The 25902-nt window shown below is 43.9% G+C and overlaps 1 protein-coding gene and 1 long non-coding RNA gene across 6 annotated transcripts in view; both read right to left on the bottom strand.

Moving 5' to 3' along the window:
• Positions 1 to 4377: 4377 nt before the first annotated feature.
• On the bottom strand, positions 4378 to 16622 carry LOC115523620. 2 transcript variants are annotated; one of them, XR_003971797.1, is made up of 5 exons: positions 15223 to 16622; positions 9787 to 10019; positions 7440 to 7635; positions 5490 to 5632; positions 4378 to 5387 (listed from the first exon to the last, which is right to left on the bottom strand). It is a non-coding gene; the product is annotated as an uncharacterized LOC115523620 (long non-coding RNA). The 2 variants fall into 2 exon arrangements; XR_003971796.1 differs by lacking the exon at positions 7440 to 7635.
• A 633-nt stretch (positions 16623 to 17255) lies between these two features.
• DGKG (diacylglycerol kinase gamma) overlaps positions 17256 to 25902 on the bottom strand; it is a 202419-nt gene continuing 193772 nt past the window's right edge. For all 4 annotated transcript variants that reach the window (XM_030329775.1, XM_030329772.1, XM_030329774.1 and 1 more), the window contains one exon: positions 17256 to 17861. In XM_030329775.1, coding sequence (XP_030185635.1) covers positions 17763 to 17861 — 99 coding nt within the window. In that variant the 3' untranslated portion in view covers positions 17256 to 17762. The remainder of the gene's footprint in view (positions 17862 to 25902) is intronic.

Here is a 25902-nt window from a genome sequence, read left to right on the forward strand (position 1 = left end):
AAACAGGCAATGACAACGTAGTCTGAGAAGGGCTGTGATGGGGAAGCACCAGATTTGGTGGGAGCACCTAGAACTTCTCCGTCTGCTACGGCAGCCACTCACCCCAGGCTAGTGCTGCCATATAAAATAAATACTGGGCTTTGAAGACTTGGGACAAAAAAATGATGTTAAGTATTTCATTAACTATTTCAGAGTATTTGAATTATTCATGTTATTTAAAATTATTTTAAGTATTTGAGTACTTGATTATTAAGTCATGAATACTTTTTTTTTTTCAACGTTTATTTATTTTTGCGACAGAGAGAGACAGAGCATGAACGGGGGAGGGGCAGAGAGAGAGGGAGACACAGAATCAGAAACAGGCTCCAGGCTCTGAGCCATCAGCCCAGATCCCGACGCGGGGCTCGAACTCACGGACCGCGAGATCGTGACCTGGCTGAAGTCGGACGCTTAACCGACTGCGCCACCCAGGCGCCCCTAAGTCATGAATACTTTTATATCGATTACGTGTTAAAATGATAATGTGTGGGAAATCCTGAATTAAATAAAGTAAGTTATTACAGTTCATTTCACCTGTTCCCTTTTACTCTTTTTACGTGCCTGCTAGAAAATTTAAGCTTACCTATGTGGCTCACGTTATATTTCTATTGAACAGCTTTGCTCCAGAAGAATAAAAACATGGCATCAGATTTCTTATCTTAGCGCAATGATCCGAGAACATTTGCCATGTGACCTTCCCAGGAAGGTGCACAAGACATGCATAACATGTTCTCTCCCTTCTCGTGTCATGGAATGCCACTGTTCATGGTGGGACCCTTGGTCCTCTAACAACAGGGAGAGGGTGTCTGGTGACAGCAGTAGGGCTTCTGGCTCAGCCTCCTTGAGGATTTCTTAGTCTCTGGGTCCAGCATCTTGAGAAGTAACTGTTGTAGTCCTTCCTTCCCCTCCCCCGCCCCCAAGCCCCAGGGCTGGCAATCAACTGAAATAGATGTTGCTTAACACCATGGCCCCCAGCCGTCTTTGCTTCTCTTTCTTGTAGCAAAAGAAAGCCATGTGAAATATATAGAGTGAAATCTGATGTTCAATATAGTCATTGGATTAAAAGAGAAGATGACCCATTGGATTAACAAGAAGGTCTTTTCCTACATTAGATTCAGGAAACCGGGAAAAGTCTTGGGAACGGACTAGTCCCACTCAGATGTGGGGCTATGAGAGACTAAGTGGTTTGCCTAGGGCAGCAGAGCCCCCAAGGTGGGTGGGGCCTGGAATCCAGTCTCCCCTTCCTTACCCACACCAAGCTGCCCATTCTTCTCTGAGATGCTCCTTTTCCAGCTCCTTCCTCCCAGAGACTCCCCTTGTTCGGTGCTTCATCCTCTTCTGCTGTCTTCTCTCTCTGACCCAGTGTCTCCCCTTTAATGATACGGGGCGGCAGAAATAGGAGTCAAAAAGACCGAGACGGGGCTCAAGGATGGGTGCACACTGACGAGACAAAATGGAACAGAAAAAAGAAAAAGATTTTGAACAGACACTAGCAAACGAAGCCAGGGAGGCTGTCTTGGCCTTAACAGGAGTTCAAGTGAAAAGACAACATGGGTGTGTGTGGAGGAGCAAGGATTTGGAACCACAGACTCCGGGCTTGAGGCCTGGCCGTGCGGCCTTGGAAAAACCTTAGCTTCCTCATCTCCAATCACCCTCCCTGGGCCGTGGTGAGGAGTCAATGAGACCGCGTTTCTGAAGGGACTTTGTGATCCGTGAAGCACCACCCCAATGGTAGTTACTAGCATTCGCTGGAAGGGAGAGATGTCAGCTGTGAGAGCAGGATGAATTAGCAGAGCCATTCGGCTGCCAAAGAAAGCGAATGCGGAGTCCAGAGCGAGGGACGTGGCTTTGCACTTGTCCGCCCTTTTCTGGGGCGCTGCGCTCAGCTCTGGGAATCACATTTTAAGAGGGATCTTTGGCAAACTGTTGTTGTTCTAGAGAAAGTTGTAAGAATAGCTTAGGGTCTGACAGTCACGACATATAAGGGATGATTTAAGGATTTAGACGATGTTTAGTCTGGAGGGGGGGGGAGAGAAAGAGTTAGGACTAGGTTACTGTTCTCAGATAGCTGCACGCCGTCCCACAGAAGAGGTGACATGTATTTTGCGTTGCCAGTGGCCAAGCCAGGGAGTCAATGGGATCGGAGTCAATGGGAGGCAGACTTCGGGTGCAATAGGAACCTATCCAAGTCTCAGAGAACTGCTCCTGAAGGGGCTCTCTGGGAAGATGGTGGGCTGCCTTTCAAAGAAGTCTTCAGTCAGAGGTGGCTGTGGGCAGGACAGGTGCTGTGGTGCGGGTCGTGCTCTGGCTGAGAGGTCAGACTCCCGGCTGTCTGCAAACCCTCCAATTCCCAGACCACCACTTTTCCTTCTAATCTCTCTGATGTTTTCTGATCTTCCATCACCACTCTGGCTGTCTTTGACTTTCTGCTGCCTCTGTGAATGCCTTTAGGGTTTTAGATTCAGGAATATTTCTGTAATAATTGATAGGCTGGTTTAATGGAAGGTAGGAGGAAAGAGCATTTAAAAACAAAGGGAGTTTTGTTACTGTTAAAGGCACACAGTAACCTGTGAAGTGGGGGAAGGAGAGGAAACACAGTCCCATGTGTTAGAAAATCTTGTAAATGCGACAGCAAGTGGCTTATTCTTCGCTATTGTTTAAAATGCAAACACAAATGCTAAGGGCCTTTGTTCTTGAATGGACCAGCATTTTCCTTGTTTACACAATTCTTTCCCTAGCTACAGAGATTGGAGAGAATTCTCACTATAAGAGTTGTATATCATAAACCACTTTCCGGATTCATAACCTAAATGTTTTGCAGATTCGGTTATATCAAATTCTGGACAGGAGGGGTTTCCTTGATTTCTTGACTCCAGAAAAGCCATCCTCCTGGGGAAAATATTTTTCACGCATAGTTAGTGTCGCAGTGGGGAGGGTGAGAATGGAGCCGAATGTCCCCAGTTGAGCGGCTGTGGAGCTATTTCCAGTACTTCGTCCTGCCCCCGGGAGCAATTACGCATCTGTCTCACAGGGCCCCACCTCAAACATCCCAACCGTCATTTCAGAAACCTCCACCTAGACTCTAAGGCACAAAATAGAACTCGGGCAGATCCAGGTGGAAAGGGGAGGGGATGGGTAGGAGTGAGTAACATTTTGGTTAGGCTCCCTGAGGCCAGAGTCCTTGCCCAGCCCTGAGGGTGACAGCAGGGACGTGGAGAAGACAGACTTCAGGGCATGGGTTCTGGGTCTTTGGGAACATTGTTGGTCAACTGTGGCAGGAAGAACCTCGAGAGGCAAGGAGACGATGGCTCTTCAGATCCTGGGACTCCCCGGGAAGGCCAGGCTGGGCAGGGCAGTGGGGGCAGACAGGGAAGGCAGCGGCAGCAAGCAGCGGCTATGCACCCTCATGCCTCCTCCTGAGGCTGCTCCTTTGTAGCCTTTTACCAGAGGCTTCGGAGTTGAGCCCACACCTCCTTGCCTAGCCCCACCCGGGTGTGAGTCTGAACCCCTGGCTTGGGACCGCTCATCCCAGGGACTAGCTGAAGGACTCTTCTCGGGGTCTACATTCTGGGGCGAGGGGCCGGCCACCTCTGATGTGGAGCCCATGGCCTCGCTTCATTCCAGACATGCTTCCCTTCCAGATCTCTTCTATCTCACGGCGCTCTTCCACAGCCTCCAGTTTCTGAGTTGTTCCAAAGCCCTGGCTTGTCTCTGTCCTTCCAGTGGTCCTGTTCTCCCAGCAGGGTGCGGTGCGGTGGCCGCAAGGATGTATGTACCAACCCAGCTTATAAAAGATCAGATTTGAGGCTCCTACTCTCAGGATTTAGGAGGTCTGACAGGGGCCCAGGAATCTGGACCTCGGGTGTTTCTCAAGTAAGTAGTCCATGCCCCACCCCCTCCCTGCAGAAATACTAGTTTAAAGGAAAGAGCAAGAATATATGGGATATGAGACAAGAACTGGGTGACTTACTATGTTACTTGTTGAGCAAGTTAATTACCGTTTCTGAGCCTTTGTTTCCTCATCTATAAAATGCTAATCACTTCAGAGGGGAGTTTTCAGGTATCAGTGAAATGAAGTGCATGAAATGTTTGGTAAAGCCTTATTTAATAGGACTTTTGGCTTCCTCTCCCCCCTCCTCCAGCACCAAGAAAGTGGTAACAGAGAGTTTCCATTCTTCCTAGTCCCGGCACATCAGTGGAACCCCTGGCAGTGCGCACCTGTGAAAAGCCTACCCGGGAGTCTAGAGGAGCATGCTCGTCTCAAGTGCTCTGTGGCTGATCAGACAACCCAGATTTCTCAAGCGGTGGCTTGAAAAGAAACCACCCAGAGGTCAGAGGTCAGCTACCCGCTGTCACTTTTATTTGTAGTAAACCACAGAGTGAGGACACACATATACACGGTACATTACAGAACAATGTACGGCACTCAATGCAGGCAGACAGGCAGGCTCGAGCAGGCGGCCACCACTACGAACAGTATATCTATGGGTGGAGGAGGCTGTGGAGGTGGATGGACCACGAGCAAAGGATCTGGACCCGGCACTGTGTTACCTAGTTACTGCCTCAGTCTCGGCTGGTAGAGTCTGCATTTATGGGCCGTGGTTGAGGTGCGTTAGGACCTTCTGCTTCAACCTATGCCCAGGGTCACCCCCAAACACTGAGGTTTAGCTAAGTTCTCTAAGAGGAAGTGGCGCTTTTCCACTGGTGGGAATGAGTTTTCTCCCAACATACTGGCGATGAGAAAGGGGAAGATAGGTCTGATACACAGAAGGGAAGATGTTTACACTTCAGGGATCAAGTATGTGTGTTTGTGTGTGTGTGTGTGTGTGTGTGTGTGTGCGCGCGCGCGCGTGTGTGTAAAGGTGGAGGGCTTATTAAAGAGTTTCCTCATAGAGTTTTTTTCATATTGGTCCCCCAAATCTGCTGATTTCTGAGCCTGATAAATCCTTAAGAGGGAAGAGAAGATTCTTGAAGCGGCCAGGAGTAGCCCTTCAGGGTAGCAGGGCTGGGGGAAACCTTGGGCCTGGTGGGAGACCCATAAGAACAAGGACCCTGCCCCCTCTCCTTTGGCCGCAGCATTTACCCCAGGTAAAGGCAAGATCATTGAAGAGGGAAAGTCTTTAGAGCCCCCTTGTTTGGTAGACAGAGAAAGAGAGGCCCCAGAAGGCTAAAGGACATGCCCAAGGCCACGTGGCTGAGACAGGACTGTAGCCTACTCCCCATGTTGCGCTTGTTTCCCAGGCAGGGTTTCATCCCTCACACCATCCTGGCATGTGGAATGGCTCTCTTCCACAGCAGCCTCTATGGGACAGTTGCCAGACTTTTCCAAGACAGGAAGGTCTTGTTTTCTGTAGAGAAAGAAAAGCATCCATCAGAAACCGCACCTTAGCAGTGGCTTCTTTGGGATTACGATTACTTGCTAACAATATCACTTTCTCTGAGGTATCTACCGAGCGTTGAGGGTGATGGTACACAGAGGCACAAAAGGTTGCTTCTTCTCATTCTGTGGAAGAGGGCAGCTGTGCTATAAGCTGGGTCAGCAACTTGCTGTAGGACCTTCTTCTCTTTAGTCGGATCTCTTGCCTCTTGTCATCTGGAGAAGAAAGGAAGGAAGAAAATGGTGCAGGTTTTGAAATCTGCCTCCTCGTCAGGCGACCCACCCGCTAGGCCCACTACCCACACTCCTCTATCAGCCGCAAGCAATCTTGGCAGGTTTGTGCAGATCAAAAAGGGCAACATTTGGAGCATCAGGCCCTGTCCAAGTGTAGACCTGGCTTGCCTCCTAACCAGAGGCCTGGAAAAACGGCTCTGGAGAGGAAATCTGCATATAGTGGCATTGGAGCCAGAGCTGAATGACCACCATTTGTTATTCAACTACAATCGACAGAGCACTGACATTGTGCTATGCTAGCTACCAACTCTGTGTGCAAGGCTGAACTTGATGACATGGAAGGAAGAGCCTTTCCAACAATAGGGGGCTGACTCCAAAACTCCCTGCTCAATGGACTTTTTGTGTTAATTGAGGTAGTTGATCAGAAATCACAACTCCAGTAGGGTTATACTTGTGGGTTCTTTCTTATTCTCTTTTTGTTGATTTCACAGAAACTAAACCTACTTAATTGCTATGGTCTCTGGTCCTTTCTTTGTTCCTGGTTCTATTGTTTTCATACTGAAGCTCATATCCTCTGGTCTGGGATGTTTGGCTATGCTGTTTTGCATTAAACTCCTCAGTGGTTCTATACCCACAAAGGTGCTTTAGGCCTGAGACATGACCCAAAAGGAAAAGAAAAAGGAGTGTAGTATTGAAGAGAGGGGTTTCAGTTAGGCATTGGAGATAATTTCTTGATGTGGAGAAGCTGTAAGACACTTGAATACATTCTGAAATTGGGCTCGGGATGATGTTCTCTGATCTTTCCTGGGCCTTTTCAGCACAGACTTGCCTGGAGATAACAAAGTGGGCAAATGTCCCCTTAAGATCCCTATGATCCTCTGATTTTATGTATGAAAGCTCTAAAAATAGAATCATAGGAGGAAAGGGAAGAGAAACATCATGAGAATAAAAGAAAAAGGAAAAAGTGGAAGAAGTGGGCATTGCAGGTGGGTGCAGGTTGGGAAAAGCAGCATGTGCTGGGAAATGGCTGAGAAAAAGCAAGACAGCCATGTTGAAATATGTTAAGAAGTTAGGGTACAGTGCCTGGCAAATCAACATTGATTAATAACACAGTATTTATGGATGAATAAATGAATAAATATATGAACCGCCCTCTCTGGCCCCAACCCACGGGTGGGAAAACGGAGACATAATCTGACACTCGCTCAAGTCCCTCCTGCTCCTCGGTGTCAGGTAGGAAGGGGTGCTGGCCCCAGGAGAGGAGTAGAATAATGCTGAGCAGGGAGAGGAGAGCGCATCTCCCCACCTGCCTGTGGGCAGGAAGCATCCTGGGGTTGGTCATAGCCTTGAAGCTCTGGAAGGAGAATGAGAAGGCACAGGCTGAGCTCCCCGTGTTGTCTGGCACTGCCCTGAGCTGTCCAGGCCTGGAGCCACTGGGGAGGCACAGTGGAGCCCATCATGGCCAAGGGCCCCCTGGCTCCTCCCTCTCCTTTTCTTCCCTCAGCCGCAAAAGAAGAACCAAATCCTTTCTCCTCTTGGGAGCCATGTAAAACGCCCACTGAATTTGGAGGTTGGACTCATGACCTTCCTTTACTTTCTCTCTCTCTCTCCTCGCTTCTCTTTGAGTTTCCAGAATGCAGTTCCCAAACGTTTCCCCAAAGTTTCTTTCCTCTATCAAGAAAATGAAGTCTGGGGAAGGATAGGAGTTTTCGCCAAGTCCTCTGGAGGCAGGATCAATTTCCTGCCAATGAGAACACCTGAAAGATCTGCATAAATGTTTTATTTTTACCTTTGAGGGAAGAGAGGAGTTTCCATCCATTCTGTCTCTCTCTGCTCTAGACCCTGCTCACAAACATCTCAGAAGGGACACCTGAGCTGTAGTCCTCAGAGATGTCGAGGAGGCTTCGGCCCTTATTGCTCTCATGGCTCCACCGCAGGGACGGAGGCCATACGGCCTCCTCATGGAAAAGAACTAAGACAAGGGGCTCAACACAAACAGGTGAGTTCTTTTAGATACTATTTCTCCCCCTCAGGAAAACTGTGCCAATTTGAATCACTGGGCTATAGGAAGGAACGCTGTGTTTCCTCCTCCCTGCTACAAAACTACTAATGAACAGGAGTACACATAGCCCTCTCTGTTCTGGGGAGATAGAGAAAAGAAAACTCACATTGCCTAGACAAGGCAAATGTGAGCATGCTCCCGGGAAGGCCTGCCAAGAGCTCTTATATAAGCTCCAGTGAGCTCATGTGTTTTCTCGCCCATCAGCGGATCCTGGGCTTCAGGGCCAGGGGTTAGGCTGGAGGAGGGAGCTCAGGAAAGACTGTGTTCTTCCAAAGAGGGGGCGCTCTGGGAAGAAAACATGTTCCTCCTCTCAGGAGGATGAAAACAATTTTCATTGCCGAGTCAGTCAACATAGACTTGCATTCCTTATGGCAGCAACGTCAGGACAGAAGAAGGTGGTGCTTGTTCTTATGAACCCCATGGGGGAAGCGGTGGTGTGGTGGGGTGTTTCATAAGTCAAAAGAAATGTAGATATGCACTGGGGCTATGGATGAGGAACCTTTTCCTCCCAATGTGTGGAAAGCCAGATGGGTGCTCAGTTTGGTCCACCAGCCACAGACTGGGTATCAGGCCTTAGTTTCCAGTCATTGCCACCATGTAGGCTGTTTTGAATTGGAAACGTATTTCACTTACTGAGACAGGCTGAACATTCTGGAACCTACTGTCACTCATTTTGCCTGCTTCCCTTTTGTTTGACGGAATCACTGAGCCGGCAGACTTTTGCAAGCAAACTACCCAACCACCTTGCCCACCCTCTTGCCCGGAACATCTGCAGGTAGCCTGCCCTGATCCCAGCACAGAGCAAATGGAATATCTGCTTCTTTTACTCTTTGCCTATTGAAAATGATATCTTACCCCACATAAGTGAGCCAACGCTTCTCAACCAAGCTTCCCAGACGTTCTCTCAGGAGTTGACACACTTCCAGTTCAGTTATGCCCCAGTGGAGGGGGAGGACCTGTCTGTACATCTCAGCAGCTTACCCCACCCCCACCCCACCCCCACACCCAGTCTAGCGCCATGTTTCTCACAGGGTGAGGGCAATAACTACAGTTGTCTTTTATACGGTTAAATGAATCTGCAGATACAGTGTTTTACCTGTCCCAAGTAATACTGTGCCCAGTCTTTCTGTAACTATTAATGCTTTAAACAATTTTTATTTCAAAAATAAGAACACGCATTGCTCAGGTAAATTTCTACCTCCCCCAAGTGCTTTGCATTTTCTCTCTGGCATCACTTAATGCTTATAACACTTTCCCACTTTGTGTCTTTTGAGGATTTAGTTAATGCGCTGTTTCCTCTTTCCAGATCAATCGGGAACAATTTGAATACAGCTAAGACCTTCCTTGGGTTCCACCCAAAACTTTCTCTTCATGAGTGTGTGAGCGATGTCCTGATTAACTTCTTTTTTAGAATATTTATTTACTTTTGAGAGGGAGAGAGAGAGAACATGAGTTGGAGAGGGGTGGAGAGAGAGGGAGACAGAGAATTTCAAGCAGGCTCCAAGCTACCAGCACAGAGCCTGGCATGGGGCTCGAACTCACAAGCCATGAAATCATGACCTGATCCGAAACCACGAATCGGATGCTTAACCAACGGAGCCACCCAGGGCCCCTGTCCTGATTAACTTCTAGGTGTGACAACAGAATTCAGACAGTTGAGGAACAACCGAGCTTACCAGAGCACCCTGACATCTTCTGAGAGCAGAGTGATACACGCAGCCTTTCACACGTAAGTAAGGATCCCCGATAATGATATATGCGTGAGTATTTTGGTGTGAGATGTCATGACACCTGTAATTTACTTTCCAATACTTCAGTAAAAAAGTATGAAACAAATATGGCAAAATGGTAAGAACCGGTGAATCTTAAGTGACAGGTAGAAGTGTTCTCATTATATTCATGACTCTATTTTTCTATGTGTTTGAAAATGTCCGTAATAAAGAGAAATTACTCCCAGATACTCTAATTCAAGGAAGTATGTTTAACCTGGGCAGGTGGTGGGAGCTTTAGGAGGCTGACAGGGAGATGGTGGGAGGTGGGGATTACTTACTCTTCTTAGGTTTATTATCATTACCTTAATGCCTGGTGGGAGCAGAGAGTGATGACAGCAAACCCCAAACAGCAATTTTAACGATATCCTCTGTTCTTAACACCTTCCATGATGTATGTTGCTCTGAGTTAAAAGATCTAGTTAGTTCTCAATCCTTTCACCTCAAAGATGTTGGGGAGAGAGGAAATATTCATCAGGAAAATTTTTCTTTTCTTGAAGATCGTGCCATTTCCTGGTGACCTATTAGTACCAGTTTTCTTTAAAAAATAAAAAAGACAAAAAAGTCACTTCATTAATTACTTTGAAAGTACTGATGTTTAATCCCTCAGCAGAAAATGCACACTTCCTGGAATCTTTTTCTGGATTGCCATTTATATTGTGAGATTTAGAAGTGCACTTCCTTTTGTCTCAACTAAGGTAAAAAGAAATGACCATTTTATCATCCCTCACCTCGTAGTTCTTGCTAACGTTCCATTTTTAAAAACAATTTTTTTGTTTTTTTTGGGAAGGAAAAAGTTCAACATTTTTTTTTTTTTGCATCATTCCAGAAGCAGTCTTTTTACTCCAAATTATGATTCATCCAACAGATTTTTTAAAAGGACATTTTGGATCTCTGTTCCACCTTTAGGTATCAGTTGCTAAATTCTGAGGCTTGACCACCTGACCTCATTTCACTTGCTCCTGATCTTTAATATGGTCTCTGTGTATCTTTTCAGATGATCTTTCATATTATGTGAACACCCTGATCTGGTGAGTTCTTTACCAGCTGTTCATTGTTGGCTGGATGCTGTCTGAGTAAGGTCCTAGGACACGGCCCAGCTGGCGCGTTGGAGAGAGGGCCTAAGAAGAAGGGAGGGTGAAGTATGCACACACCTTCCACAGCCCAGGTCCACTCCTTCTCAATGAGCCTCTGTGGCTGGCCAAGTGAGTGCTGTTTCCCACCCCAGCTTCGTGGACTCAGATTTCCAGGTTGAGAAGGAAGTCCGCTGAGTCGTGCACAAGGGATCGGTTTGGGGTGGTAAATCCCTGCCACTACGCTTGAAGCTCAGAGTCATCAGCAGTGGCAGTGAGGTGCAAACATGGCTTTGAAGGCAGATACTGACAGATCTGAATCCTGGATCTGCTGCTATGAGATCTGCTCCGTGTCTCAGTCCTTGTTTGTCAAGTAGGGAACTGTATACCACCCACTTCAGGAGAGTTCCTGTGAAGTTTAGCAGTGGTCATAAAAGTAATAGGCTTTGGACTGCACAATAAATGATAGTTATTTAATAAGAGTTTCATTAATGCCTGGACTTGTCCCACATATTACCATTAACTCAACTTTAAGCTGCTTTTTTTTTTTAAAAGGATTTGTCAGTCCTTTCTTTCATTTTGAACTATAGTGCTCAGCTTCCTTGCCCAAATATCTGCTAAAAAACCCAGTTCTCCATGTCTTTTCATCTTCTGATTCTGTACCTTATTATGCTGATCTCTCACTGTGTTGTAACTCCGCTTCTGTGCTGCCTTTTTATTCTTTGTCCATTCTGACCTGATGGCTAAGAAGTAGATTGCAAATATTTCTGTCTTTCTGTCCAAGTTGAATTTCATATTTTCTGAATCATGAAACTGCCCTCCATGTGACCTAGAAAGCCCTTTGATGATCCATATTTAGCTGTGTCCATCATTCAACAGATGTCTGGGTAGTTAGAGGCCCCCATGAGCTCCCTCTACATCCTGTGGTTTCAAGTTCCTGAGCTGTTAGTTAAAAAGCTTTCATCACCTCTACCCCCCCTTCCCCTATCCATTCCAGGATACAGGGACAGATACCCACTTTAGCTATTCATTCATTTAACAAATATTTACTCATTACCTACTACGTGCTTGACACTGCGTTATATGTTCTCTTCTTTGCTTCCAAATTGCATTTTCCTAACTTGACCAATTTACAGTTGTCCTCATGTTTTCTGATTATTTCTCTAGGATCTGCATGGAACATCCAATCATATGGTCTCTCCTGGTTACAGTGTTTCCTGACCCTTGGGAGACTTGAAGGCTTAACTGCAAACCCTGGTGCCTTGCTATGATGCACCTGCCACAGCATCCACAGATTTTAGGATAACGTAGGTTCATCGTGGGCTCCATCGAAGGGAGTTTAGCTAGCAGATGAGGCTGCAGGGCTTGGCTTGCCATTCTGCACCACGGACATGAAGAATAAAGTGGTAGCCAGGGTAGGTACCCAGCAAGTTAAGCAGCTTATTTCCAAAAACCCTTGGTTTTCTATGTCCCTGGATTCCTACAGAGATCCCCTTGAGGAAAGATGCCTGTCTGCTTTTTGAGCTCTCTGGATCTTCCCATTAGATAGCTTCTCTTGGCATCTGAAAGGCAGCCTGCCATTCTGTTCTCCTGTGGAATACAGATGGCCCAGCCCACGCCTATCACTAATGAGGATCACATGCAGAGCCTTCTTGCTGGAGGCTCCCTTCAACAACCCCAGCCCTCCTTCCTTGTGCAGGCCAGTCACCGTTGACCATGGCATTTATGTCTGAGAAGACAGCTTGCTGCTCTCCCACTCACAGAGTTGGGTAGAAAATCTATTAGGTAGCCCCGAGAAGTGCATCCCATTCACCTAGAATTGGAAACATTGAAGACTAAGTTTTGGCTGTCAATTTGATTGCAAAGTTGAGGTTTGAGGTTCCAGCTGTCCACAGAGGCTGTTGAGCTTAAATGTGAACAAGCACTGAGAGTTCTTCAGTAGGAACATGATTAGAGGGCTACACAGAGGTGGACCTGATAGATCAATTTGCCAACGCTGTGTAATCTCACCCAGAATGACAGTGGGATTGGAAACAGATAAGAATGTTAAAAGCACTAAAGTATAGTAGAAAAAACATACATTTTCGTGAGACAGATTCATGTCAAGTCTTAGCTGTTACCACTTACTATCTGTTTGAACTTGGACAAGGTGGTTTACCTTTCTACGCACTAATACCTTTATCTGTGAAATAAGTACAATGCTCCTATCGTAGGCTGTTCTGAGGATTAAATGGGACAGCACATGGAGGCCTCAACGTGATGCCTTGTATCCAGTAAGCAATAAGTGGGCATTCCCTTTCCTGTCTCCATTTCCTGCTTTCTCTCTGCAGTAAAAAAGTTGAAAGATACACTCCAGTATGATGGGACATCAAGGTGAGCTATAAACAATGGCTCCATGTGAAATTCTATACAATTCTGCTCTGTTGTTTTATGTAAAACTTGATTGCTATTTCACATGTGGGATAGTTTCTTTTTCCTTGTTATTGCAAGTCAGATGCAGGCCTGAAATTTGTGACTAGAAGAGTTCCACACTGCTACTATGGGCCCCAACAGAAAAGCAAAATCTCTTTTGATTTGAATACTGAACCCCATTCCTTTAACACTCCAAGCTACTGAGAAGAGATAACTACCACTAGCTATCCTCGAGGATGTCAATGATTCTGGTCAATTTTGCCATGTATTAAGTGTGGTCTAACTGATCAGTACCCACCGATCCAGAAATCTCTCCAGGAGTCATTTTCATTCTTTCAGAAAACAAGGGGCACTGAGGCTGCTGTTCAAAAGGAAGTAACAGATACTGTTTTAACATTGATGCTTACAAAAACAGTTCTGATTGCTTTTTGGACAAGGTAGATCAATCACTGCTAGTTCCCCACCCAACCAAGTCAAGGCCTATCCTATAAGAGCAGGTAACTCTTCTTCCCCCCAGAAAAAGTCCTTTCCATATTAGGCCAGTTCCAAGAGCAGTCATTCAATTGAATAAAAATCAACCTCTCTATAACTGCATTGTTTAGACCTGATTCTTTTCTCTGGAGCTACACAGATAAAGTCTGACCCCTGGAAGCTATCATGTTTCCCCCAATCCCTTCCTCACCCATGGGACAAAGAGTCCAGATCCTTGATTCTTACTTGAAGAATGTAGACGGGAACAATCACAGAGCAGAAACTAAACAGTGTCTTAAGAATGGAGACTACTTCTCCTAGAGAAGTACTTTTGGGAATATTATTGCTGAGGATGGTTACTTGCATGTTCCTATCCCCACTGAGGACAAAAAGAAGAAATTGTGGGCGTAAGGCAGTGTTTCTAATCTGTTGATGTTGACAGACAAATAAAGGACTCTATGGTTCTTCATGGTGAGTTTTTAGCGTTAGGCCTCTCTATGTCTCTCCCAGAAAGGGAGCTAGTACTTGATCACGGAACTCTGTTTTCACGGAGCATTTTATGGCTATTAGCATTTTGCGAAACACATCTTAGGAAATTATGGTCTCAGATATGCTGTGGGGACTTAGATGTTTGAAATAACTTCCTGATTGGTTATTGTTAGATCCTGGAACTGGTGGTCAGGGAACACTATGAAGTTTCCTTCCTTGGAGGTTTGGTAGACTCTTCCACCCTTCCTCCCTCCCCTCTCCCCTCCTCTCTACTTTTGATATTAGCATTAGGCACCCACTTGCCTGGGAGCGTTGAGATGTAGGCCTGGGACATAGGGAATCTGGAAGTCTAGATCCTTCCCATCCCCATGATTCTATTTTTATGGATCCAATTGTGGTGTGTTCCACGGAAGGTACAGCCTAGCTGGGACAGGAGGTAACTGAGGGTTTTGGCTAAGAGGAGAGGGGGCTAGAGATGGGAAAAGTTGATGCAATTATTTTTGTCAGGAATTGGAACCAAAGCAGCAGGAGAGAGTAAGTTTTAAGACTCTCTGGCAAAGTAACTTCCTAATCTGTCACTGAGTATGTGTAAAAAAGTGATTAGTGGGTCTCTATATTTATCATGATTACTCACAAATATGTAATTTGCATAATATATACAGCACATTAAGTACTATGTCACCTTATATAATGTGCATATGTATAATGTATATGCATGTTATGTAACGCCAGTCTGGAGGCTCTTCCAGATTCTGCCAAGTATTTCCTAATTTATTTGGCAATTTTAACATATCTTTTCCATCTGTGGAAAGAACTATCTTGAGAGGAGCTGGTCTCTGACCTGAAATATAATCATTCTACTAAGTCTATCTCCATTCTCAACTCACTGGAGGAAATCCACAAAGACCAAGCCATAATGAGATGCAACTCTTAGCTCAACAGTCCAGGGACAACACAATGTATTGAAGATTTTCTGTTTCATTATTTTTATTGCTGGTAGGGTAGAACTGTGGGGGCAGGTGAGAACATGTCTGTGGCATGGTCACAATTAGAATAAGATGAAGACTAAAGGACTGGATTTTGCCCTGCTTGCCTAACTGTGTGACTTTGAGAAGTCACTGAACCCTCATTAAGCTTAATTTTTCTCATTATTAAGATCGGGAGGGTAACACATTCTCTGTCAGCCTCTGAGGTTGCTGGGAAGATCACTAAGATGAGGTACTCTACAGGAAAAAGCCATGGTCACAGTAGTTAAGGAATGAATTGCAACAGCACATCAAACAACACTGGACTTACCAAGCTGGAAGTGCAATTCCACTGGTGTATTATACTGTGTGGTTCTAAGGAGGCCTTGGGACATGTCTCTCAAGCAACACTGCAAGTCTTATGCACTGGACTAGAGCAGGCCACGGCCACTCTGACTTGTGAATCACTGAGACTCAGTTCCACCTGTTGACAGTGCTATGTTTCGACAGCCTCAATCTTGGGGGATCAGACATGCAAAAATGTCTGTAAATGTCTCAGAATTAGTGAGCCCACACCTGCCTTTGTTTCGAAATCAAGTGGCTTCCAAGATAGTACCTGTTGTTATTCTGGAGCTTGCTGGTCCATCCCATCACCAGGGATCCCATCATTCAAGACATTCTCCAGACGGCCTGGTTTTCCCCTCACCCACTGTTTTGCACTATTAGGTCCAGCAGGATGGTCCTAGATGACTGCTTCCTTCACAGTTAGGATCAGTGTGTACACACAGTCTTAATTTCCCTTCCTTGTGCAAAGCTCCTGACCCAGTGCAAGATTAGAGAGAGCTCAGTGGAGCAATGTCTAGTGGGCCCACGTTTCCTCTTAAGAAATCTCAGAGGGGATGGCGGTCCAGTGGAGTGAAGGCGCCAAGGCAAATGTTTCTGTCTAGTAATGAAGTTCTACACAGACTTGCCCTCAGGAAAGGAGGGTGATGCCGGCACCAGCTGCAGGAAGCCCATTGGCCTCTGCCAAGACCCCTCTGGGTACTGGCTGGGAGCACCTTGAAGAAGGTGCCTCAGTCCATCTTGTGAGTCTCCACTGAGGTCATCCCTGCAGCCAGAGGTGTTTCCAGACTAGGAGGCCATGAGGACCATGATGAGTTGACACGTGATAGAGTTTAATTTGATGATCTGTCTAGTGCCTTCAACCCAGACCAACTTCTTACCAGTTCAGGCCAGATAGAATCTCCGGGAAGCATCACAAGGCCCCTATTTTCTCATGTGAGCCTGTCCCGTCCTCACATGGGCTACATGTTCATTCTTCCCTGGCAACCTGGACTCGAATGGAATCATTTCCCAGTGACCAGAAATGACCCTATTCTAAGACGTGCGGGTTCTTTTCCCTAATAAATATCCTCTTAGTGGCACTTATTCTCAAACCACATCAGCTAAGATACCACGGACAAGTCTCTTAACTTTTCAGAGACTCGGTGCCTTTAGCTGACAAATGGGAGAGTAAATTCTGTCCAGCGTATCTTTCATGGTTGTTTTGAGAATCCAGAATAGGAATTCTCAGTCTCTTTACAATAAGAAGCTACTTTCACTTCCCTTAAATCTCATGATCACCATGGGGAAATGTGTCTTGACCATGAAATGGTGGAATGGGGGAGTGAAAACTTTCTTTTTCCTTCCCACTTTTCTGTTCCTATTCTACATATTTTTTTTTTCAGTCAGGAGAAGTCCATCAGTAAATAAATATTTATATATATATATATAAATATATATGCCACATATATGTACACACACATTAGATCATCAGAAGGGCCTTCAGCTCACACTCTGGGAGTGGTAGGTGCAAAGAGGCAGGTGGGAGCCACCTGATGGTTTGTCTCCTGGTCTTCTCAGCAAAGGGTCCTTCCTTCTCATCTTCTCTGCCTTCAGGAAATAGTCTGCCACCAGGGCTTGGAACTCAAACAGGAAACACGCTTTGGCTTGAAAAAGAAAGAAGCTGGGGGTGGTTTTTTTTCTTCCCTTTTTACACAATATTATGACACCAATTTGAAAAATAAATCCCAGTTTCTCTGCTTTCCCTCCCAGGTGTTCACAGAACTAAGAAAATAAATACCACATCTAAGGTGTGCTGTACAGGCAGCTCTGGGGGCTCTTGGAGCCGTCTCCAAACAAACACACAGCCACCAGGAGAAGGCTTTGGGAAAATAACAAGTGCCCACTGACAGTGTGGAGAACCAAGAATGGAAACACAGCTTTCCACAGCCTTTCTGCCTCCTCAGCAAGTTCAGGCAGAAGTTGCTGCTTGAAGGACAACTAAGAAACCAACGTGCGCTTGCTGAGCCCTGCCAAGGGTTATGCTTTGAGAGTTGGAGGCCGTTTGTCTCTGTACAGAGGGACCTTTGTGTAAGTTCTCTGGAATGGGAGCGCTTTCCCTTGGCCACATCCGATCTCACCATAGGCAGGAAACCTGCAGCCTGCTTCCTTGTGAGCGTCCGTGAGGGACCTTGCAAGACTGGTGGGAAGAAAGGGGGACTTCTCCTTCAGTCTCAGAAAGTCCCACTCAAGGCCTTCTGGGAATGTGGAGGTTGCTGCAAGAGCCAACATCACCCTGGTGGGCCCTGGGTCCATTCAAAATTTTCTGGGGGTCCTGGCTCTGTTGGGGTGTGTCCTTTGTTGAAGAAGAGAGAATGAATGTACGGGAAGGTGAAGATTTCTTCCTGAAGGGTGGCTTTGCTTCCACTGGTTAGAGATGAGTGTGCGTGTGTGCATGTGCGTGCGTGTGTGTGTGTGTGTGTGTGTGTGTGTGTATGTGTTACAGTTTCTTATTTTCTCTCTTGGTTTAACTGGCATTTGGCAAGTTGTTTAGTCTTTTGAACGGCTCTTCCTCCTCAGTGAAAAGAAGCTGCTCTTCTGGGGAGGCCCCATCATCATAGGCGCTTGATTCTTGTGAGTAATTTTAATCTAAAAGCAAAGAGGCACAAATGAATTAGTGACATGCAAATCCCAGTAGCCTATGAGAGAGTGAGTCGCAGAGGGAGGAAGGAAGGCCAGCTTTGGGTTGGAAGGAGCCCCATGCAGAAAGGACGACTGTCCTTGAACAGCTTCAAAATTGGCAACTGGACCCTCACTGGGCCTGGAGTTTGGCACTGCTGGAAGTGAGGGGCGGAAACACTGGGGAGAGACAGGTGTGAGCTTCCCACGTGGTGATCAGCTCGCACCTGTCTTGTGTCCTTGCTATTCATAGACTCTCAAAATGTCACAGCCGGAGGAGACCTCATGGTCCATCTCATTCAACCTTTCTGCAGGACAGACAAAGGAATGGAGGCCTGATGCTCCCTTGAGCCTTGGATTAGCCTGGGGTCACACAGAGAGGGCAGAACAGCTAGAGCCCAGTTCTTCAGATTCCTAGCTTCCTCTGCTCCTGGCCCTTCCAGTCTAGGCACTGCAGAAATGTCAACTGGTAACTCATAGCCTAGAGGCTTCATTCCGACATCTGACCCAAGCAACATCATGTGGAAAGTTTCAAGTGAGTCCCTTAGGTGCTTCCTCTTTTCTCAGCTTTCCAGGAAAAAACCAACTTTCATTTTAAAAGCTTTTTTTTTTTTTTTTAATTTTAGGTTTCTTTTTTCTTTTTTTTTTTTTTCCTCCTGCAAACTTTAAGTCAATGGGAAGTGAAAGACAGACACTGGTGAATTCTCATTTTTGCCTTTCTTCCCAACCTTATCCTCAGGGCATGGCTTCAGAACGTTAAATCCCTATTTGAATGTGGCCTGATGATGCTGCACATTACTGATCTGCATTATCAGTCCATCAGCATTTATCATGTGTGACACATGTCCAGGGTGGGAAGATGATATGGGAACAAGAGGCACTTAGGATTCAACGACCTGGGTTTGGGTCCCAGATCTCCTGCTTCTTTCTTTGCTGTGAGACTCTGGACGAATCGTTTAACCTTCAAAGCCATGCTTGCTGAACTATACAATGAGGGTAGTAACATTTGTCCCATTTTCCTTGCAAAGTTGCTGTGAAGATCAAATGGGGGACCGTCAACGAAATCCCACTTTAAGCTGTAAAATGGAATGTAATGCTTAAATAATTGTTATCTTACACTGGAGGAGAGAGATGTATATCAAAAGAAGCAATCTAGGAGCTCATTCTCGTCGTTGGAACTGACGGTGTGACCACAGATAACCAGAGAAGAATTCTTGCAGACAGAGACCCATCAATAAGTTTCAATTAATGCAGGATAGACCAAGTGGTGTCAAAAAGAAGTTAGGTAAGGACTGAGAAGAGTCTGAAGGGAGCAACTGAGAAGGAATTTTAAGATTTGAAAGGAAGGGAAGGAAAATGTGTTGGTGAAAAGAGAAAGGGAAGGCACTGGATGAATGTATGACCTCGTTGAGTGTGGGGCAAAGGATGAGAAGGGAGGTCAGGGACACAGGTGGGGCAGTTACTCCAGGGCTTTAAAGGGGAGGGGGCAGAGGTTGGGTGTAATGTGAGGTAACAGGGAACCATGATAACTTTTAAGCTGGAGAATAACATGAGGAAGAAAAGAGTTCCAGGGAAATTATTCTACAGCTGTTGTCAGGGCAAGTTGGAGTGGGGGAGACTCTGGCTAAAAGGGTACTACTGCAAGCCAGGTTTAAATTTATAAGTCCCCAGGATATGGAAAGACAAGGATGAAACCAAAAGACATTGTGGATAATTAGCATAACCTGGGTGACAGAAGCTGAAAACGACTCTTAGGCTGGTTTTTACCACCCAGGAGCTCCAGAAGGGGAGGATATCTTTATGTTTTGTGGCAGTTCCTAGACCAAGAATACATCAAGTACCATTTTGTGTTATGGGCTTTGTTACGGGAGCTATGTTTATTCCAGAATTCATGAAAGTGAGGCACAGACGAAGGACTCTCACAGAACTTGTCTGTGGCATGTAATTTAGCCCTAGCCGATCGTGGTGACTTGGGGCACATGTCCTTGTGCTGCAGGAAGCCTTTTCTCATTCCAGAGCACCAGAGCCCCCTATGGGGAAGAACCCTATCACCGTGGTACTCCCTGAACCAGTGCACTGCCCTGGGAAGCACAGCACATGCCATGGAAGGGGTGATGGATGAGCACCAGGGGAGACTGTACTGGCAGTAGAGATGGCTATGCTTGGGGCAGACAGTGACAGCTGATGCACTGCCTACATTTCCCGCTGATAGAGCCCATTTTTTTTTTTTTTTTTTTTTTTTTTTTAGATAATGGAAGACCCTTACTTCTCCTTTTCCTTTCTCTAGCTGAGCAATTTATTTGCTTGTTAGCACCTCCAGGGCAAAGAGGAGGAAGTGAAACTCAGATCCCTCCCATTTGTTTTTTCAGCAGTTTTGACAAAGGTCTTGATGGGGTAGATCATCAACATGGAGATCCTGGCTAACATGAGATTTTGATGTGGCTTGCGGATTCTAGTGCTATATGTAACTGAGAATTCACTGTATGTACATGAACCAAAGGCAAGAAGTAGGAGATCATATTCTCATTTTGAGTTCAAGAGATGTCAGTTTTTATCCCCTTCTCCCCCATTTAGGAGAAGCTAGTGAGTTAACTTGTTCCACTACAGTGAGTCCACTGTAGGTAGTTGGATGTGGTGAAGCTTGCCTTTTCAACCCATGATAGAAAGACAGTATCCCATACCCCTGTAGTTAGAACCCAATTTTCTCTGCTAATTGGGCTGGTCAGGCAATTAACTGAAGTCTTCATGATTTTCTTAAAGACCTTTTATGAGATTTACAACATCTGACAAGCACAAGGAACAGCAGCCCCATTTTCTTAGTTTTCTGGTCTATTAGGGAGAGAACTGATACAGTAGGCACTTGTGTGATAGCTCGAAATTCACAAAACCACTGCAGTATGTAATTTCTCCCTTAAAATGCGGTAAATTTAAAAATGTTACAGTGCCGGGTGTTGACTTTGTTTTGGGGGCCATTTCCCACAAGCCAGCACATTTTTATTACTTCAAGAGAAGCAATAAACTGAGGGACTCCTTCCATCAGGGCAGATGGTTCATATGATGTCCCACAAAATGGCCAATAACCGTAAGGACTCATCCCAAATCATTTGGGAAACACTCCTGCCTAAAGAGAGGCTAGGGGAGATGGGAGGGGGCTTGCACAATCTTTCAGGTCTTAGCTGTTAATGGTTCTCTAAGTTCTTAGGATGCCTGGCTTCACAAGAATGTTTCCTGCCATCAGAGGCTTCCAGATGTAGCTGGAAAAAACCTAGGTTTTGCTAGTGGTGGAGGAGAAATCTGGGATTTATTGCTAAGTCAGGAAGTTCGACTAGATTATTATTGACCCCGAGTGGGGTCCCTATGCCGGCAGCATCAGCATCCCCTGGGAACTTGCCAGAAATGCAAACTCTCAGGTATCCAGACTTACTGTATCAGAAACCCAGCAATCTGCATTTTAAACACCTTCTAGGTTATTTGGATGCACACTCAAGTTTGGGAACACCGGACTAGATAACTAGAATCCCTTTCCACCTTGAGATCCTAACTGTGGGGGAATATTCTTAGCTTTAAGGTTCAAATTATGGTGCCTAACTATGACGGTAAAGAATGAGAGGTCATCTTACAGTACTGCAAGCACAAGGCAAGTTTTCTTAATAATACATATTTTATAGACATATATTTATATGCATGAACAAACATATGCTCATTTTGGAGAATTCAGGAAATATGAAAACTTTAAAAATCACCTAGGGGAAATTGCTGTTAATTTTGGGGCGTATTTTTTTTTCAATTTGTTTGTATGCTTGTATGTTTTTAACAAATTGAAATCAGTTTCTTAATCTGTTTTCATTTATCATTATTTTACAAGCATTTCTGATATCATTAAATATTCATTAAATATGGTTTTCAGTGGCTGAAAATTATTCTATTCGATGAATCTCACTCACCTAGTTTTAATGTTTTCCTTAAATGTTGGGCTTCCCCACCCCCCACCCCTGTTTTTTTGTTTTTGTTTTTTGTTTTTTTTACTGATAACCTGTATTTTACTTAAAATACTTTCCTAAAAGAGTAATTGGGGGAAAAAAGGGTCCAAGGAAATGAACTGGACCAAACGCTTTCCAGAATGCTTTCCAGTTTATACTCTTATCTTACTCCTTGAGTGTGCTGGCCACACCACATCTCCACAGCAATGAATATTATCTTAAAAAAAACAACAACAAATTGTGCTCCTTTGACAAGTGAAACATGGCATGGTTTTCTCACTGTTTCAAGGTGAAATTCTTTCCTCCTTTTTTCTTATGATACTAAATATTTAAAAACATCTTTTTAACGTTTATTTTTGACAGAGAGAGAGGGAAAGAGAGAGAGCGAGCGAGCGCGCGCGCGCGCGCGCGCGCGCGCATGAGTGGGGGAGGGGCAGAGAGAGAGGGAGACACAGAATCCGAAGCAGTCTCCAGGCTCTGAGCAGTCAGCACAGAGATGGACGTGGGGCTCGAACTCACAGACCGCGAGATCAAGACCTGAGCCGAAGTCGGACGCTCAACCCACTGAGCCACCCCCGCGCCCAACGATACTAAATATTTTTCCCCGCTTTGTTAGCCCATGGTATTACTTCTGTGAGCTGTCTGTTCACTATTGCATTGTTAGCATTTCCTCCTGGTTTCTAAGAGCTCTTTAGACATTATGGGAATTCACCTGCTCTCTGAGGTAGCCATTTAAAAAAGATCTTGTCCTTAGCCTTTAACATTTCTACACGAAGAGGCGTCTGGATAGCTTAGTTCGTTGAGCGTCCGACCCTTGATTTCAGCTTGGGTCAAGATCCCAGCATCGTGGGATTGAGCCCTGGGTTGGGCTCTGCACTGAGTGTGGAGCCTGCTTCAGATTCTCTCTCTCTCTTTGTCCCTCTCCCTCACTGCATGCTCTCTCTCTAAAATAAAAATTAAAAATAATAAAATTTCTACATTGATTCTTGACTTGTAGAATTTTAAATTTGTTAAAGTCTGTGCTCACAGTGTCATTATAGTCATTTATGTGCCCCCTAGGTAGTCGTAATTTTTAATTGGAATTTTTCTGTTTTTGTTTTTGGAGTATAGTTTGAGGTGAGAGGTTTCAGTATATAAATAATGACATTTTCCCAAACAGGCAATTTTTTGGATACCGTTATGTTAAACAGTCCATTCCTTTCAAATTAATTTATGATCTTTCTTCTTTTTTTTAATAGATTTTATGTGTACTGGGGTTTCTTAGGGCTCTCTTTGGCATTACTGATTTATCTGTCTAATATCATGCCAATTATTGTGGCTCTGTAACTATTTTAATACCTTGTGGGAAGTCCTTCCTTATAGCTCTTTCATAAAACACGTTAGCTATTGCATTGTTTGGTCAAGTTAAAAAAATAATTGCACTGGGATCTTGTTTGGGATCCCTGTTTAGAAACATGGGATGTTTTTAAATTTAAGTATATATTTTTTATATTAAGTCATAGTAGTATTCATCTTTTTTTTTTACAATTCAATTTAATATTTTGTTTTGGTTGTTGCTATTATGATATCTTAATTTTTTTTCTACTCTATTCTTGTGATTAGTTATTGCTGGAATATATAAAAGCTATTAACTTTTTGTCTATCTTTCCTTGTGGCTTCATTGAAATAATTTAATCTTTGGGGTTTTCAGTTGATTCTATTATCTTTCTATATTATCTGCATAGTATCATATTCATATTATCACATGAATAATCATATTATATGCAAATAATGACAGTTTTGACTCTTCTCCAAATAGTTACATTTCTTTTCTGTGGCATTTATATTGCATTGACAAAAACTTCCAAACAATATTAGCACACATGTCTTGCCCAGGATTCTCTGATGTCTTACTAAGGGCTAAGTAAACATGTAAGTACAATGTTCATTATTAGTTTAAGATAAATATTTTTTATTATTTTGAGGGATTATTTTTCTGATTTTAGCTTTCTAAGGGTTTTTTTTTCTTTAAAAATCGAAATTTTGGGGCGCCTGGGTGGCTCAGTCTGTTGGGTGTCTGACTTCAGCTAAGGTCATGATCTTGCAGTCTGTGGGTTTGAGCCCCTGTGAGTTTGAGCCCCGTATCAGCTGTGCTGACAGCTCAGAGCCTGGAGCCTGCTTCAGATTCTGTTGTCTCCCTCTCTTTCTGCCCCTCCCCGACTCGTGCTCTGTCTCTCTCAAAAATAAACATTAAAAAAAAAAACCCAAATAAAAATTTTTGTTCAGTTTTTGTATCTGTCCTAATTTCACAAAATGGACTGGGCGACTTTCTGTCTTGTTTATACTATGGAACAGTTTACACGGATATTTATTTCCTAATAGTATGGAAGAACTCACCAGTTAAGACCATGTTTTAAGATCATTTTGGATGTAATTCTTTGAAGACATTTTCTCTTTCATTAGTGGTTACCTAGAATTTTCATGAGATGTTCAAGTTTATTAGAATCAAGATGATTATATATTAAATAAGTCATGTCTTATAATTAAAATAAACCATCACATTTATATTTATATTTTATATATTTTTATATTTTAATAACTCTGATCTCTGTTTTTCTCTTTAAAATCAGGCTTTCAAACATTTGGCATGTTTAAAGAACTAGTTCTCAATTTTCCTGCTTTTTAAATATGTCATTTCTACTTTTATCTTTATTATTTTCTTCCTTCTGCTTCTCCTCAGTTTGTGTTACTGTTGTTCTTCTAATATTGTAATTATTCATTACATGTCTTTCCTTTTTAAATGATGGAAGTATATGACACTTTGAATTTACTTCTAAATATAGTTCAGGCTACACTGTACAATTTTTGAATAGAACCTTCTGATTTTTATTATTTTTGAAACAGCCTATAATGGTGGTTTTGGTCTCCTTTTGAATCTATTATTCTTTAGGAGAATTTAAAAAAATCTCTGAGTGATTTGATTTCATTGTTTACTAATAATTAGTTTGCTTCTATTACTAGTATCTGGTTTTGTTGCCTGTGGTCAAATAAAATAAGTTTTATGATTTTTCCTTCTGGATTTTACACAGATTTTTTTTCTTTGTGAACTAAATACTCACTGGATCCTGGGGGGAAAAATGAGGTATTTAATTTGTTTATAGGCTACAGGGTTATTTCATGCAAGAGCTGTGACATTTGTTTATTTTTGCTTCTTGACCTCAAAGGGCAAGCCGAAACAAGTATTTTATTTTATTTTAATTTTTTTTATTATATGAAATTTATTGTCAAATTAGTTTCCATACAACACCCAGTGCTCATCCCAAAAGATGCCTTCTTCCATGCCCATCACCTACCCTCCCCTCCCTCCCACCCCCCATCAACCCTCAGTTTGTTCTCAGTTTTTAAGAGTCTCTTATGCTTTGGCTCTCTCTCCCACTCTAATCTCTTTTTCTTTTTTTTCTTCCCCTCCCCCATGGGTTCCTGTTAAGTTTCTCAGGATCCACATAAGAGCGAAAACATATGGTATCTGTCTTTCTCTGTATGGCTTATTTCACTTAGCATAACACTCTCCAGTTCCATCCACATTGCTACAAAGGGTCATATTTCATACTTTCTCATTGCCACGTAGTACTCCATTGTGTATACAAACCACAATTTCTTTATCCATTCATCAGTTGGTGGCCATTTAGGCTTTTTCCACAATTTGGCTATTGTTGAGAGTGCTGCTATAAACATTGGGGTACAAGTGCTCCTATGCATCAGTACTCCTGTATCCCTCGAAACAAATATTTTAAAGACTCTCAATACTTGTCTCTCTGTCAACTTCTTATTCATCTATTTTTCCCAGAATATACATTTATACTGTTTTTCACAGTATATATTTTGATTCTGTTATTATACACCTAAACTTTTATGACTATTATATCTCAGAAATGAGTGTACCTTTTATCAAATAAAACGTGACTTTCTTTATTCCACTTCATGCTTTTGGCATGTTGGAAGGTTAGTTTTTCTAAAATTAATATACAAGTAATACATTGGTTTGTGAGCAT

This window comes from Lynx canadensis, chromosome C2 (genome assembly GCF_007474595.2).
Source record: "Lynx canadensis isolate LIC74 chromosome C2, mLynCan4.pri.v2, whole genome shotgun sequence".
Lineage (NCBI taxonomy): Eukaryota > Metazoa > Chordata > Mammalia > Carnivora > Felidae > Lynx > Lynx canadensis.